The 14,626-nt window shown below is 45.5% G+C and overlaps 1 protein-coding gene across 2 annotated transcripts in view; it reads right to left on the minus strand.

Moving 5' to 3' along the window:
• Positions 1–4,453: 4,453 nt before the first annotated feature.
• The window catches only part of ABCD2 (ATP binding cassette subfamily D member 2), a 47,918-nt gene continuing 37,745 nt past the window's right edge, over positions 4,454–14,626 (minus strand). For both annotated transcript variants that reach the window (XM_075428208.1, XM_009933769.2), the window contains exons 8-10: positions 12,200–12,284; positions 11,345–11,470; positions 4,454–8,782 (exon numbers count right to left, since the gene is read on the minus strand). In XM_075428208.1, the coding sequence (XP_075284323.1) occupies positions 8,572–8,782; positions 11,345–11,470; positions 12,200–12,284 (422 nt within the window). In that variant the 3' untranslated portion in view covers positions 4,454–8,571. The remainder of the gene's footprint in view (positions 8,783–11,344; positions 11,471–12,199; positions 12,285–14,626) is intronic.

The raw sequence follows: 14,626 nt of genomic DNA on the forward strand, positions 1-14,626 counted from the left end.
TTGGCCTCCACCCTCAAGAAATCCAAAAAAGCTTGAAAAGATTGTGACAGTCAGACGGGATTAGAGCACAAACCCAGATTACGGCCATCTGACCTGTTTGGGCAGGTGGATGCGGACAGCAGAGGTCTTCTGCCCATGCTCCAGGCGGGCACGGCAGCAGCCTGCTCTGATCCAGAGGCTGCCCAGTGCTGTGTTTCGTGCAGCCCGGCGTCAGGTTCAGCCCGGCCATGGGCAATGCAGGGCAGCTCCTGCGTGAAAAAGTGCTTTATCAAGGTGGGCAGTGTGGCTAAACACGCTTTCCCGGGTGCCGGGGTAGGGCAGCTTGGGTCTGCCCGTACTTGCCCACCTACAAATGCAGGAGAAGAGCTGGAGAGACCCGTCCTTTGTGGCTCCAGGTCTCCAGTCCTTCCCTCCCAGACACACAAACAGCTGTTGGGGCTAGAGGGGCTGTTTTGGCACTGCGTAGCACCAGCCATAGACATCATCGAACAACGCCCTGTGCCAAACAGGCACTTTCTGCTGAAGCACCCCAGCACCCATCAGAAGTAAAACCTGTCCTGGCTTCATTCAAGCCTGAATTTTCTACTTCCAACTTCTGCATCTCATCTATGATTTTTGCAGCAGCATAAGGCTCTGAATTAGCAAAGTAAATAGAATCATAGAATCCCAGAATCATAGAATCATAGAATCATAGAATGGTTTGGGTTGGAAGGGACCTTAAAGATCATCTGGTTCCAACCCCCCTGCCATGAGCAGGGACACCTTCCACTAGACCAGGTTGCTCAGAGCTCCATCCAACCTGGCCTTGAACACTGCCAGGGAGGGGGCAGCCACAGCTTCTCTGGGCAACCTGTTCCAGTGTTTCACCACCCTCATGGCAAAAAATTTCTTCCTAATATCTAACATAAACCTGCCCTCTTTTAGTTTAGAGCCGTTTCCCCTTGTCCTATCACTACACATCCTTGTAAAAAGTCCCTCATCATCCTTCCTGTGGGCCCCTTCAGCTACTGCGAGGCTGCTTTAAGGTCGCCCCGGAGCCTTCTCTTCTCCAGGCTGAACAGCCCCAACTCTCTCAGCCTGTCCTCGTAGTAGAGGTACTCCAGCCCTTTGATCATCTTCGTGGCCCTCCTCTGGACCCTCTCCAACACATCCATGTCCTTCTTATGTTGGGGGCTCCAGAGCTGGATGCAATACTCCAGGTGGGGTCTCACGAGAGCACAGTAAAGGGGCAGAATCCCCTCCCTCGACCTGCTGGCCACACTTCTCCTGATGCAGCCCAGGATACAGTTGGCTTTCCGGGCTGCAAGTGCACATTGCAGGCTCATGTTGAGCTTCTCATCCGCCAGTACCCCCAAGTCTTTCTCCTCAGGGCTGCTCTTGAGCCGTTTTCCACCAGGCTGTACTTGTGTACACATCTTCAAGCATGGCTTTAACAAAATAAACCCAAAGACTTTGAACTTGGCCTTACACTTCAAGGCAGGCCAGGCAGGTATTTGATGATACACCCCTGGACCATGTCCTAGGCAAGAGCATGCTTTCGCCCATGTGATCCAGTTTGTCTATATGGTGTCCCTGGGAATGCCAGCCTCCACTGGGAACTGTGGCATGCAGAACCGGAGTTAAAACCAAGAGAGTGAGAAGGTTATTTTTCAGGAAACAATGCTTGGTTGGAGGGGCAGAGGTTTGGAGAGGTTGGAGCCCATGCTGGTGTCCTGGGGACACTCAGCAGGGTGGATAAGCAGGTACTTCAGTGCTGTCTGGGGGACCCGGGGCACGCAGCCCCCACCAGCATGGCTCCATCCTCGCCGAGCAGCCCAGCCTTGGAGCAGGGTGAGTGGGGCATGGGAGATTTCACAAAGCCACATCGGATTGGTGAAGGGAACATCTAGCAGGCTCATTTTTAAGAAACAGTCCTTTTTTAATACCTTTAAAACTGATGATGCCACCAGGATTTTTTTTCCTGGCTGTTAACTAAAACCTCTCTCAGACAGAAGCATTTTTCAGCCCACAGCTTGAAAGAGGAATTGAACCTCCCTGCGGAAGTCCCTGGAAGTAAGTTCTCACACAGGCAGCACAGGCGTTCTCCCAGGCTGGCATACCTTGCCTCCGCTTTCATCTTGGCATGAAATGCATTAACCACTCTTTTTTTCCCCCATAATAATGTAAGCAAGAAGAGTCTAATCACCAGAGTCCTCATCCTCCGATGCTCAGCAATGAGCCATATGGCACATGCATGAGGGAAGATCAGTGATTAGACGGGGGTTGAATTCTCTGTAACATGATTACGGTATAAAAATAGACCAGCAAGAGACGGCAACAGCACCTCTTTCTCTGCTAATTTTGCACTACAAGGAAACGGAGGTTTTCATAATTTTGCTTTCATGGCTGCCATTTCATATTGGTTATGAAGGGATTTTTGATTGACTAGCAGAGCTCAGACAGGGCATGTCATTATTTAAGAATTGATTATGTTTATGGCTTACCCAGAAATGCTCCAAAGGACATTATGAAAGGGAGCTGTGTGCTTCAGATGATGACTTGCTAGCATTAAAAGGGGATTATTTGTTTTTCATGAGTATGAGCTGTATAACTTTTAAACCACCCTGGCAACGCAGGTATAAACTGATACTGGGATGTGTTTGCTCAGTGCGAGAATGTCCTGTTATTGTGAGCATACATCAAGCAAAGTCCAGCTTTCTCACCAATAGTTGTTGCACTTTAGTACCTTGCATTAGAATCATAGAATCACAGCATGCTTTGGGTTGGGAGAGACCTCTAGAGGTCATCTAGTCCAACACCTCTGCAGTGAGCAGAGACATCTTCAACTGGACCAGGTTGCTCAGAGTCCCGTCCAACCTGGCCTTGAATGTTTCCGGGGATGGGCCCTCCACTACCTCTCTGGGCAACCCGTTCCAGTGTTTCACCACCCTCCTGGTAAAAAATTTATTCCTTATATCCAGTCTAAATCTACCCTCCCTTAGTTTAAAGCCATTGCTCCTTGTCCTATCGCAACAAGCCTTGCTGAAAAGATTTTCCCCATCTTTCCTGTTGGCTACAATTGAGTGGAAGAACATTTTAACTGAGATACAGAGGACAAGAATGTTAGAATTACTGAGTGCAATTTTTTTGGTTCCTTTAAATATTAAATAGGTTGGGTTTGCTTCAATATCTTTATTATCATTTATGGGGAGAATAATTTCTACTTCCCAAAGACCCAAAACTTTATGAAAGTCATTATGAACCTGCTCTATTTGAAATGCAGCTCTAAAACACAACAAATACAAATTCTCTTTCAAAGACATTTCAATCTAAATAACTTCTGTGACAATTCTCATGCTAAAATTGATTGATAAGTGAACATTTTTGTTTCTCCTGTTGTGTTATCCTACAAATGGTGTGTCAGGGCCAGTTTGTCTCTATATGTTTGACGACAACAGAAGAAAAGTGACTTGCTATTGCATAATTGATTTATGTCCAAGACGGGTTTCATCATTCCATTTTTCCAAAACCTGGCTCCTCCCATGGGCTCCCTCGGACTGGTTTTTCCCAGACCTCATCCCAGCCTGGTTTCTCACTGGGGGCTCAGCCCCAGGACCCAGCTGGCTCCTCAGCCCCACATCAGCCACCATCACAATCTCTTCCTCCCTGTTTTAATTACCTGTTTAAAACCAGGTTGGTCATACACATCAAACTTGCACTGGGTGGGTGCAGTATTTTTAATAGGTCACTGTTCTCCTCTCATAGATGGTCTCACTCACATGAGGTTAAAGACACTAATTTAAAAAATGCAAAGCAGGTGCTGCAGAATGAGCCATAATCAGAAATAAGGCCATACAGAGTAAGGAGTTCTTCCAGACATTCCCCACTTACCAGAAAATTTCACCTGTGAGAAGCCTTTGAACACCTCTGCTCTGAATATTTCCCAAGTCTCTTTTGCCCCTGTGGTACGAGCCTTGCTGTCCCGTTTCCTCCAGGAATGCTTAACCCTCAGGCAGAGGCTCAGGGCGCCGGCACTTCGCAGCGCACACACGGCGCCAGCCCGCTGGTGGCCCCGTCAGGAAGCAGGAATGCTCTCCAGAGAGCAGGCACCAAAGCACGTCTTCCTGAAGAAAGTGACACTCACGTGCAACCTTGCAGCTCTCAGCTCAGCGTCCTCTGGCACGTTGCTCGGTGCCCAGCAGAACCCACCGGCGAGCAGTGGCTGCTCTTCCCACCTTTGTCACAGACCAGGTCCACACAGCAGCAGATGGGCACGCGACATGAGAAACCTGCCAGCAGCCTGTGACGCCAGCCCGATCGAGGAGCGAAATGCTTGTTTCGACCTGCAAACATGCAACGTCCACCCCAAGCTTGCCTGCCCTGCCACAGGAACGCGGGGTGGGAAGGGGCTCCCGGAGCACACGCAGGCAGGTCCTGGCTGCTCTGTGAATGATTCACAACGAACACTGGGAACTCAAAGGAAATGAAACATGTTTTATTTGAGGCTGGAATAAATTACAACTGTAAAGCATAATTTATTGCTTTATAAATCGTCTGCTCTTAAAAGGCATTAATACCAAACATAAACAAAACAAAGACACATTCGATTAGCAGGTCAGTTCTCAAGCTTCATGAACAGCTCAGTAGGGGGATTTCATTCTCCATACAATTGAAATCTCTGATCACAGGCTCATAAGCTTGACTTTGACATGCATTATCATCGTTCAGACATATTGAGGGGACTGTAGATGTAGTCATTTGCTTTAGGACGTAATTTTTATTGCAATATTCCCTAAAATATCCCATTCAATACCCAGTCCTTCATTCCTCACTCAAACACAAATCCTACTGGTTTCAAAAAATTTCTTTAAAACACGCGTGGGGTTTTCTATGCCTGCAGAAGGAGGGCTTCCAAATCAAAACCAGGAATTGGTCTGGTCCCAAAACTAAGTGGAAAAACAAACTCCTCCTAGGTTAAAAAAATGAAATCCCAAGCACAAAAAATGTTTTCTCCCGTTCTGGAGATTCTTGCAAAAAATCCCAACACTATCTGAACGAGTGGATGTGGATACTTCATATTTTTATTGTCTCCATGCTTGAGACTGGTAAAAATTTTGCTCAGCACCAGTACTCCTCTAGGATGCAGACTCAGGCCTGTCCAGGCTGCCCTGAGTGCTGGGGGATGAGAGGGTGCTCACTGGAGGCTCTGCGGTGTCCAGCCCCAAATGCGCAGACGCTGTGACATGACAAGCTGGATCTGGCTGGCTCCAGCTAGACACAGCAGGCAGAAGGAAGGCCAAAAAGCCACTTCCCCGGCCTCCCGGGGAGTCACAGCTCCTGGATGCCAGAAGGGGAATGAACATTGTGCTCCCCGTGCCTCGGCTCCAGAACAGTGTCTCCCTGAGCCACTCCCTGAGCGGGAGTGTCACCTCTGCTCCTGCTTTCCCAGCCAGGTCTGAGCAGCACAAAGGGAGCTCGCTGGCTTCTGCTCTGCGTTACACCAGAGGTAAAACTCTCCAGAACCGTCAATTAGCCCTTGGAAAAACTCAGAAAGTTCACACAGAAAATCTCCAGGGCAGCTTCTTTTCAGCCACAAAAATAGCTTTAAAAAGAATGAGCCACTGGTACAGCAAATCCTTCTAAACCTGGCTCAGTACTACTCAGAAGGCTCATGTTCAGAGAAACGCTTCTCATCTCAGCCTCTGACGTTCTTGTCATGCCTATAAGAACGTAAATAGCCGAGTGAGATGCTAGGGTATTTTACACCATGTTACTGAAGGGGAATGGGTAAGTGTTTCTCTGGATCCAAGAGATATATACCAAACTTCAAGGAAAATACTATTACATTGATTCTGGTGTGCTTTCAGTTTTCATTCAGATTTCATCAGTAACTTACATATCTTTCGTATATGCTATGCAGAATCTCATTTAAAAAACAGCAAAAAAAGCTTCCTTCTTCCAAACACGGTTTCCTCAGAAGACGTGTTTGCTGTGCCATGAGGGATGGCCAGCTTCGATCTCTGCGAGGCGGTGCGGCAGACTTCAGGCGTTGCACCTGCCCCTAACAGCGCCCAACAAGCCAAGCACCATGGCAGAGCCTTGGTAGGAGGCTGGGAGCGTGCAGGGAGCTGGAGCTGTGCCCAGCTGGGCCAACTGTTCAGCACTTTTCTGTGCCCTCCTCATTCAGGGACTGGACTACCCTGGTTTAGCTCCCAGCCACATGGCAAAGGGCTTAACGGAGGTCCAGGGGACACTGACGCCCCTTCCTCCACCTCAGCTCCTGCCTTGGGAGAGGCTTGTGGAAAGGTGGCTTTGGGGCTGTTTTGTGGTAGCAGAAGGACACACTGCAGCTGGGACATGGGCGTGCATACAGTGCGTGCCTGACTCGTCACCATCGTAGAGAAACATAACTCAGAAATGCACAAGCCTTTAAAATCATCAGTCATTTCATTTATGTTCACCAAGAATAGATTCTTGGCTGATTTCTTTTTTCCCCAGCAGTTCTGAATTTTTCTTTGAAGATGAGAAGGAGAAGAGTTAGCCTTCAGGGAGAGGGACAAGCAGAGACACTTGCAAATTAAAATGTGTGCACGTCACCTGCCGCAGCAGCGACCTCCAGCCTGCACTTTACAACACAACACCTTATTATCCTGAACCTTGATTTCTCATGCCTTTCAAAGATTCCCAAGAGCATTCCTTTCTGTGTCAGTGAGATGTCCCAGGGGACTGGACAGAGGAAACTAATGAGAGGAACAAGCTGTTGTCACCAGGACAAGTACAGGGCTACATTCAAGCCACAGACTCCAGAGGAGGAGCAGGACAGGGAGCAGACTTCTTCCATTTTCTGGTGCAAGTGCCACAGAGGATCTGTAAGAGCAGAAGACGAGCCCACAGCAAGAAGGAAGACGGGCTAATGGCTAGTGCACTGGACTGGGATTTGGCAGATGGGGTTAATTCACCTTCCCCTCGTTCTTGAAACAATCAGAAGAAGAAAATAGTTGATATGAACTTCAGGGTGCTCAAACATTCCCAGTTCAGGAGATACCCCCAAAATATTTGTCCTCTCTTAACAGTTCCCAACAGCGTACGCATTGGCCCTCCTCAGACTAAGCACACCAGACAGAAATCGTCTAAGGAACCACACTTCTTCTAGGGAAAAAAGAACCAACAAACTTCAGGATTGCTGTACCTCGGCTAAGGCTCGTTTACCCGTCTGCAAAGCCTCTCACCCCTCCTGATCTTCACTCCCGAGCCGCCCATTTGCAGTGCACTTGCAGTCAGATAGCAGATCAGGAGCTCTTAAATCTACGCCAAACTTTCTAATTCACTGGGTCTGGTCTCTGGCAAAGCACTCAGGCCAGCCCTGTCCTAGGGGTTTCTGTGTCAAGCACCTTCTGACTGACTGGGGAGCAGGCTCCTACTGAACTGAAAAGCAGAGGGGACAACCAGTGAGCGCAGGGGAAAGCAAAGCCATTAACTGGTGCCTTTGCTCATTGGGAGGGCAGTGCTCAGCCAGTCTACCAAAATATGGCAGGCATATTAATTAGTGGTTACAGAATGCTCTAACTTTTCAGAGACCTTTATAAGCGCTGAGCATTTTAACTGGCAGGATAGCCATGCCTGAGAATACAGTGTATTGTGAGAAACCACCATGTTCCTCTCCTACAGTACTTCCTATCACGAAGCATCTCACAGAACAAACCAGTGTCTATATTGTGATTTTGCCAGCGGAGGAACCGGGTCAGAGATGGACGCCGGCTGGAGCGGACCCGTGGAGCAGATGAACGACTTGAAGCAAAAACCGAGTCACTTGATGCAGGCCCTGGGCTCCACTCTCCCCTGCAGAGGTTACTGAACAGGGGACATAAATAATCGCCCAAAAGAATTGATGCATCATGAAGGGCAAAGAGCCTCTGAAGCTACATACAATGGCAGAAAGGACAGCACAAGTATATTACATATTCAGCTCTCTCCCGGCTTCTCTGTCGCGAGGGCAGTGGGTTGCTCGGAAAGCTGTCTTCTGCTCAGCCTGCTACGTTATTTCCCATGGAAATGCAGGTAGAGGTGTGTGTGCAATTCAGTAGTAGAACTGGGGTTTGGTTTTACATGGGCTGAAAGAATGTTTCTTATACCCAAATGAGATTTTTGCATGCATCCGCATACTCACCCAGATGCTGCCTCTGCCGTGCTCCATGCCTGAGTTTCATGCCAGGTTTGCTCTGCGCAGCAGGCATATCATACGCACACAGCGACCTGGTACAAGAGCACATTCTGCAGGCCAAGTCTCAGGCAAAAACTCACTTACAAAACCTAAGTTTTTTTGCAGTGAATCAGGCTTTCACTAGGAATTAACATAAGCTGCAACGACTAATCTTTTACTCTTTGCACTTGCTTATTTTTTTTTACAGTTCAACCACTTTCTTCCTTAATACTAAAACTTTAAAGTCTTACATAGCATTCAGAGCATTAATTTTTGCTGGCTGTGTTTCTCTATGCTCTAAGCCTCTATCACAATGCATGCAAAGGATAATGGCTGAATTTGTAATGCTTATAACTAAAAAAATACTTTTAAAAACATAAAACATAAATTATTTATTCCTCTTTGTCCATTGTTTTAAGCACTGAGTCTTCTCCCAAGATTTTACACAGTTCATTCAGTCTCTGCTGCATTTTAGGAATTCCTGCAAGTTGGGATTCCAGTCTCTGTTTTTCCTCACTCAATGATAAACGGATAGCGGTGTCCAGCTGCTCGAAACGCCAGCCGCCTTGTCCGTCAAACTGCAGCAAGTGAGTGTGGTACTTCCTGCAGCAGAAATTAAAACATTAGTAACGGCTCGGGGAACAGAGGGTTCGTTTTCGCACCCAAATTTGGAAGCCTGAAGTTGAGAGTCATCCAGTTACGGATCACCGGGCGAGACTTTTTTTCAGTGACTCACAATCCCAGAACACTCTTTCGTAAGGGGTTTGGGTACTTCCAAGCCTGTCACCAGGACCTCCCCAGGCCATCACCACCTCTAGTGAAATTCAGCGACGAGGTCCCAGCTGTAAGCTACCCACACCAGCGTGGGCTCGCAGCGGGGCCGGCCACTGCCTCGAGCAGCCCATCTCCGGCAGCGACGCTGGCGGGAGCCCGCGGCCGGGCTGTGGAGGGTCCCCACCACGGTCTGCTGCCCTGGCCAAGGAGGTGGCCTCCCTCTTTCTGCCGCCCTCTTAGAAACACTGTCTGTGGCTGCAGTTGCCTCCACTGCAACTCCACCAGGCTCCTCTTTCTCCAGGAGCCTTAAGAGGAGCAGCAGAGCAGGCTCTTTTCTCCCCCGGGAATGCTAGTCCCAGTTTATTTTATTCACCTTGCTTCCTGAGAGATGTTTTACCTCCATAGCAGAAAATGCATTCAGGCAGGCACGGCGCACCTGATGCTACCGATAAAACTAAGGCTTGTTCAACTTACACCCCAGTTTGTTCGTCTCTATCTTTTAAGGTTGTCTAAAGAAACCTCCACTCCTAAAACACAGTTCAGCTTTCAAGAGGCCAAAATAAAAAAGTCTGTGTAGGAGTCACAGATCTTTCAGTGAGTTTCAGGGTGTGTGCACTGAAAATATTCAAAGGTGTACATGTGGAGTTTGTCAAGACCTGACAAGACATTTACCAGGAGGTGCAAGAGGAAGAGCAGTGAGTTCCCTCAGAACTGCGGGTATGACTGTGTAATTTATCACTATAAATTATAGCAGATGACACTCGCCATAAAACAGTGATTATAAATCCCATCCACAGAATGTGACAGTTTAATAAACTCCATAATTTGTAACATGGGACTCAGAAGTTTCAACTCCAGGCTTATATTCATCACTTGCATGTTATTCTTTGTGACACCAAATGCTTAACCTATCCCTGTATTTTTCCCATACCAAAACCAAAAAAAATCAGGAAGCTAAGATAGCTGATTGAGATGCCAAGCGTTTGTGGTCTAGGAAAGTAGCCAATATTTGATTAAAAGAGCAAATATTTCCTGGTATAAACTCGAGGAGGAGAAAACAGCACATGAACCCATTCTTTGTTTATGCAGTACAGTCCCTGCAGAAGCACACCTAAGTTAAAGGCATTTGATACTTATTTCTGAATAACCAGCACTTCCGTTCTCCAGAACCCCAGAAATCACCAGATTTCTGATAATTCCAGTAATACTGTGGAGGTTACAAGAACAGTCCCACACCTTGCTGATTGGCACTAGTACTAGGAAACAAGAAATGTTTGTAGGAAACTGAGCTCAACAGGTCTTTCTCACAAGTTCTTTTGCAGAACTTCCCTTTGCATCATCATTATTTGTAGGTGAGATGATCTCAAATACCTCTTTTCTTGAGCAGTCGCTTTAAAATAATGCCAAACTTAAAAAAATGTAAATACTACTTTTCTTTTTAATGCAGTTTAAATTCTTTTAAAAAGAAATGTTTATGTGACATTGTTTTCCTATAAGAATATCCATTTTTTTCTTAACATATAGGTTGTGATCCAGCAAAGCCATTTCCACTGTCACTGTCTCCACAGAGAGACAAGGAATGCTGGGGAAACCATTCTTTTTCAGAGAAGCAGACACCAATACAATTTCTTTCCTTTGTGGCAACAGACTGGTAATGGATTTTTTGTCATCATTTTAAAAAAAGCAAACAATCTGATAGCAGAGATCAAGGAGTTCAGAACAAATAGTCTCTGCTAATGTCAGCTTACACCTTGATCTCATTTTGCCCTTTAAAGTATTTGGTCATTTTATGCATTCAGTAGCTACATTTATTTCCTTTGAGGGACTCTTCCATACTTAGTAGTCCCTCATTAGAATGATGTTTCTCAGAATTCCAATATTTCTTTTTCAAATAGGCAATCAAATTTTGAAAGCTCACAAACCCTGCAGATAGAGGACACAACTGAAGTTAAAACAGCAGATGTATTATTCCTATGGAAGAACAAAGAGTAGTTTAACTCTTGCCATGTTTCCCATCTTCTCCCTGCACTGGTGAACTTGCCCAGGACAGCTCATGTATCTTGTCACCTTTACAGAATAATCTGGTGATATCTGTTGTGGCTGTGGTATAGTGGACTAATAAATTGCCTCTTAGATACCTGCATGTTGCTATTAATAGTTAATAACTGAAATGCATCTTAAAAAAATAAGAGGGAGGAATAAATACGTGTTAAAGAATGGAAAAAAATCAATCTTCAATGCACTTACATTGCTATTACTGTAGACAAGTCACCATAGAAAGTGCAGTAGATATTGATTAAACAATTGCCCTAGTAGAAAGAATAAAGACCAATCCACTGCCTGTCAGAAAGCTAAAAGCAAGGACCATGATAAATCCCTGAACATACTTACCAAAGAGAAGGTCTGTGTGTTATAGAAAGCAGCGATATCCCAGCAGCTTTTGCAGCTTGGAATATCTTTCCTTCAACATCAATGCTTACAGCACTTGTACATTCATCCAGCAATGCGTATTTCGGCCTTTCAAAAGCAGATAAAGAACATTACTCTTCTATGTTTTGGACAGCATTCCCATGTATGATGTTTAATTGAAAGAACAACAGAAAGGAGGGAGAGATTTTTGCCAGACCGCTGTCTCTCATCTACAGCTGGAAGCTGGCTACCAACAACATGAAGTTCCCACGCATTATGCAGGTGCAGACCCAGCTTCCAGGAAAAATAGGGTTTATTTCCTGGTTCATGTGAGTTCCCAGTGACCTAACTTCTGTGTTCTGGTTTGACCTAGTACTACTCTGTCCTGTCATCAAGTCATACCATAACTACAACCAACTCAGGAAGTTTCTGTTCACTGTTATGTGTGGACTGAGCTGCTTTTGCAGTACTTGCAGTCTCCAAAAAGTTTTGGAGCTTGACTTTCAAACTCCCACAGCCTCTACAAAAGTCCATTAGACCTCTGCAACATTTACAGACAGATGCAGGGGAGATGTTTGTGCCTGAGATATTAAAGAAAGGACATCCGGAAAATGCAATGCCATGTTGCCAAAAGCAAAGCTGAAGTAAGAAGCATTGCCCACACTAAAAGCAGAGCTTGTATGAATAAACACAGGTCTGCGGTCCTATGCAACCATTTGGCAGTGTCGCATATTGCATGGAGATTATAGTCTACTACTGCTCAAACTATTACAGCAAACCTTCAGACCTCTTCCTCATTTTTCAGATGCTACTTAAAAAACAAATCAAAATACTTACTTATGGTAAAACATCCGAGCCATGCCCATCCTTTGTTTCTCTCCTCCTGATAAGACATCTTTCCAATCCATGATGGCATCCCAGCCTTTTAAAAAAATGCAAACAAAACATGTCAGGACAATGTAAGTTTATGAAGGAAACACAGCTTTACTTGCAACACCTCTGCAATCCACCACCAAAATCATAAAGAGAATTTCCATCGCAGAAGAGACAGCTCAAGAGTCTGGATCACATCTTCAGAAATGCCTCAATGTCTTTCCATTGGCACTCAACTGGAAAAACGTCCCAAATATCATAGAATCATAGAATCATAAAGGTTGGAAAAGACCTCTAAGATCATCAAGTCCAACTGTCAACCCAACACCACCATGCCTGCTAATCATGTCAATTTTGAAAGCGGAATTTAACCTTCTTGGTCACACAGGTATTGTCAAAAAACTCTATTTACCTTCTCTTTGAAAAAACATCTTTTACCTGTGTATAATTAATAATTTTTTTCTGTCATGTTTGTTTTATAGAACAATTTGCTATTCCTTATTGAAATGTCTGAGTGGAAATTTTAAAACAAATTCAAAGAAATAGAGTGTAAAAAACATAAAGAGCAATGCCTGACTCTGCTCACTACTGTAGGCAAAGAAGAACTGTCAGCAAACTCAACAGAAACACAGATGCAGACACACAGATGCATTCTGTGTACACAGACAAGCAGCTAACACACAAAGCTGCACACAGGCAGGAGGATTTTCCACATAAAGGTCCCGCTACCTTATATTTAGAAATGACCCACAACTGCTACGACATTGTGTATCCTTATTTAATACTCTGCATGGCCTCTAACTGATTTTTTTCTTCACCACTTTCAGATCCATGCAACGGGAGCATGACATATTTTATCTGTGATCTCTCGGTGGGCTGGTGTTTGTGTGAGTACTCCGCCATGATTTATTCCCACTCATCAAAAACTTCATATACCAAATTACCCTACTGGAAAGAAGTTTTAATTTTAACAACCTGACCAAAAACCCTATTCTGCACTGCCCAACTGAAAATGAACATTTGCCAGAAAAGACGATAAACATGGTCCAGCAAGCAGGGTGGGCTGTGTCATTTCTGATACCAGACCACAGCTGAGACAAGTGGGGCTTGTGAAGGTGCAGGAGGCTGGGGGGTGCTCAGTCCGTGCTTGGTGCTACACCAGGGCTTAGTAGGTCTGAACAAAACCTCAGTGAAGCATCTAGTGAGAGGCTGTGACTGAAAACAGGAATTGATAATGTGAGAGATTGAATTCCGAAAGTTTTCTATACTTAAAATGCATGTGTATATAGTGAAATTTTAAAAGCGGGCATGCACACAGCAGAAATACATCACCTTTACTCATCCGATTGTTTTTACTTAGTTTACTTCCATTCTTGTTTAAGAATCCCAGTGGCACCCCCCGCTCCCCTGCCACCCTGCGGGGCACACACAGTGCCTTCTATCCGCAGGCTCCTAGCAAAGACGGAGCTGTGTAATGATTAACTGAATCACCATGTGGACGAACTCTGGTGAAGGAAACAGATACACAGAGCCTGCTGCTGCTGAGCAGTCCTGGTGCTGGGACCACACAGAGAACTGGAGTGCTGCTCCACCGACACCTTCAGCTTCTAAAAAAGACTGTAAGATGCCTGGAGTGCTCCTTTTTGGCTAGGGCCAAGGGAGGGGAATGGTCCTTCATGAAAGCCATAGAAACAGCTATGCTTCCAAAGACAATGTTCAGTCTGCTGCTTACATTCTGCTATGTTTAAGCTGAGAATGTAGATGCTCCAGGTGTCTGGACCTGAGCTAGGGTGTGGGAGGGTGTGCACATGTGCACAGGTGCCTGGAGAAGTGGTGCCTGCCTTCACACGGTTTCTTCTAGATCAGCTGGTTTATAACAACTTAGTAAAAGACAAAAAGTGAATGAAGTTGAAGAAGCAGTATCACCTTGTCAGCAAAATCCTTCTATTATTTCCTCTAAAGGTGTAAGATTTAGCCTCAGTTTACCATGATACAATGGTCATCTCTGTGGTCACTTCAGCTTACATTCTAACTGAATATTAAAAGCATGTCTTGTCTCCTCCTGTCTAGCCTCCGTCCCTCAACCTGCCTGTTTGCCACTTCGAACGTCTCAAACAACAGATAAGGAAGGATCCATTTTAATAGTATCCCTTTTCAAAATAATTTTCTAATGTCTGAACAACTTCCTCTGAACACTTAGGCAATGTAACTCACAATAAACTGACCTCCTACTGTGCACTAACAATAACGCACCTACTTGTTTCTCTTTTCTTCCTCCTGACATGGTACAGGTCGGTGAAGCACCTTATTGTTCTGAAAATATCAGCCAAGTCACTGGCATACGTCACCCGTAGCTACATCCACTTCATAAATGAAGAAATGAAATGGCTT

Source organism: Opisthocomus hoazin, chromosome 8 (genome assembly GCF_030867145.1).
Source record: "Opisthocomus hoazin isolate bOpiHoa1 chromosome 8, bOpiHoa1.hap1, whole genome shotgun sequence".
NCBI classification, from domain to species: domain Eukaryota; kingdom Metazoa; phylum Chordata; class Aves; order Opisthocomiformes; family Opisthocomidae; genus Opisthocomus; species Opisthocomus hoazin.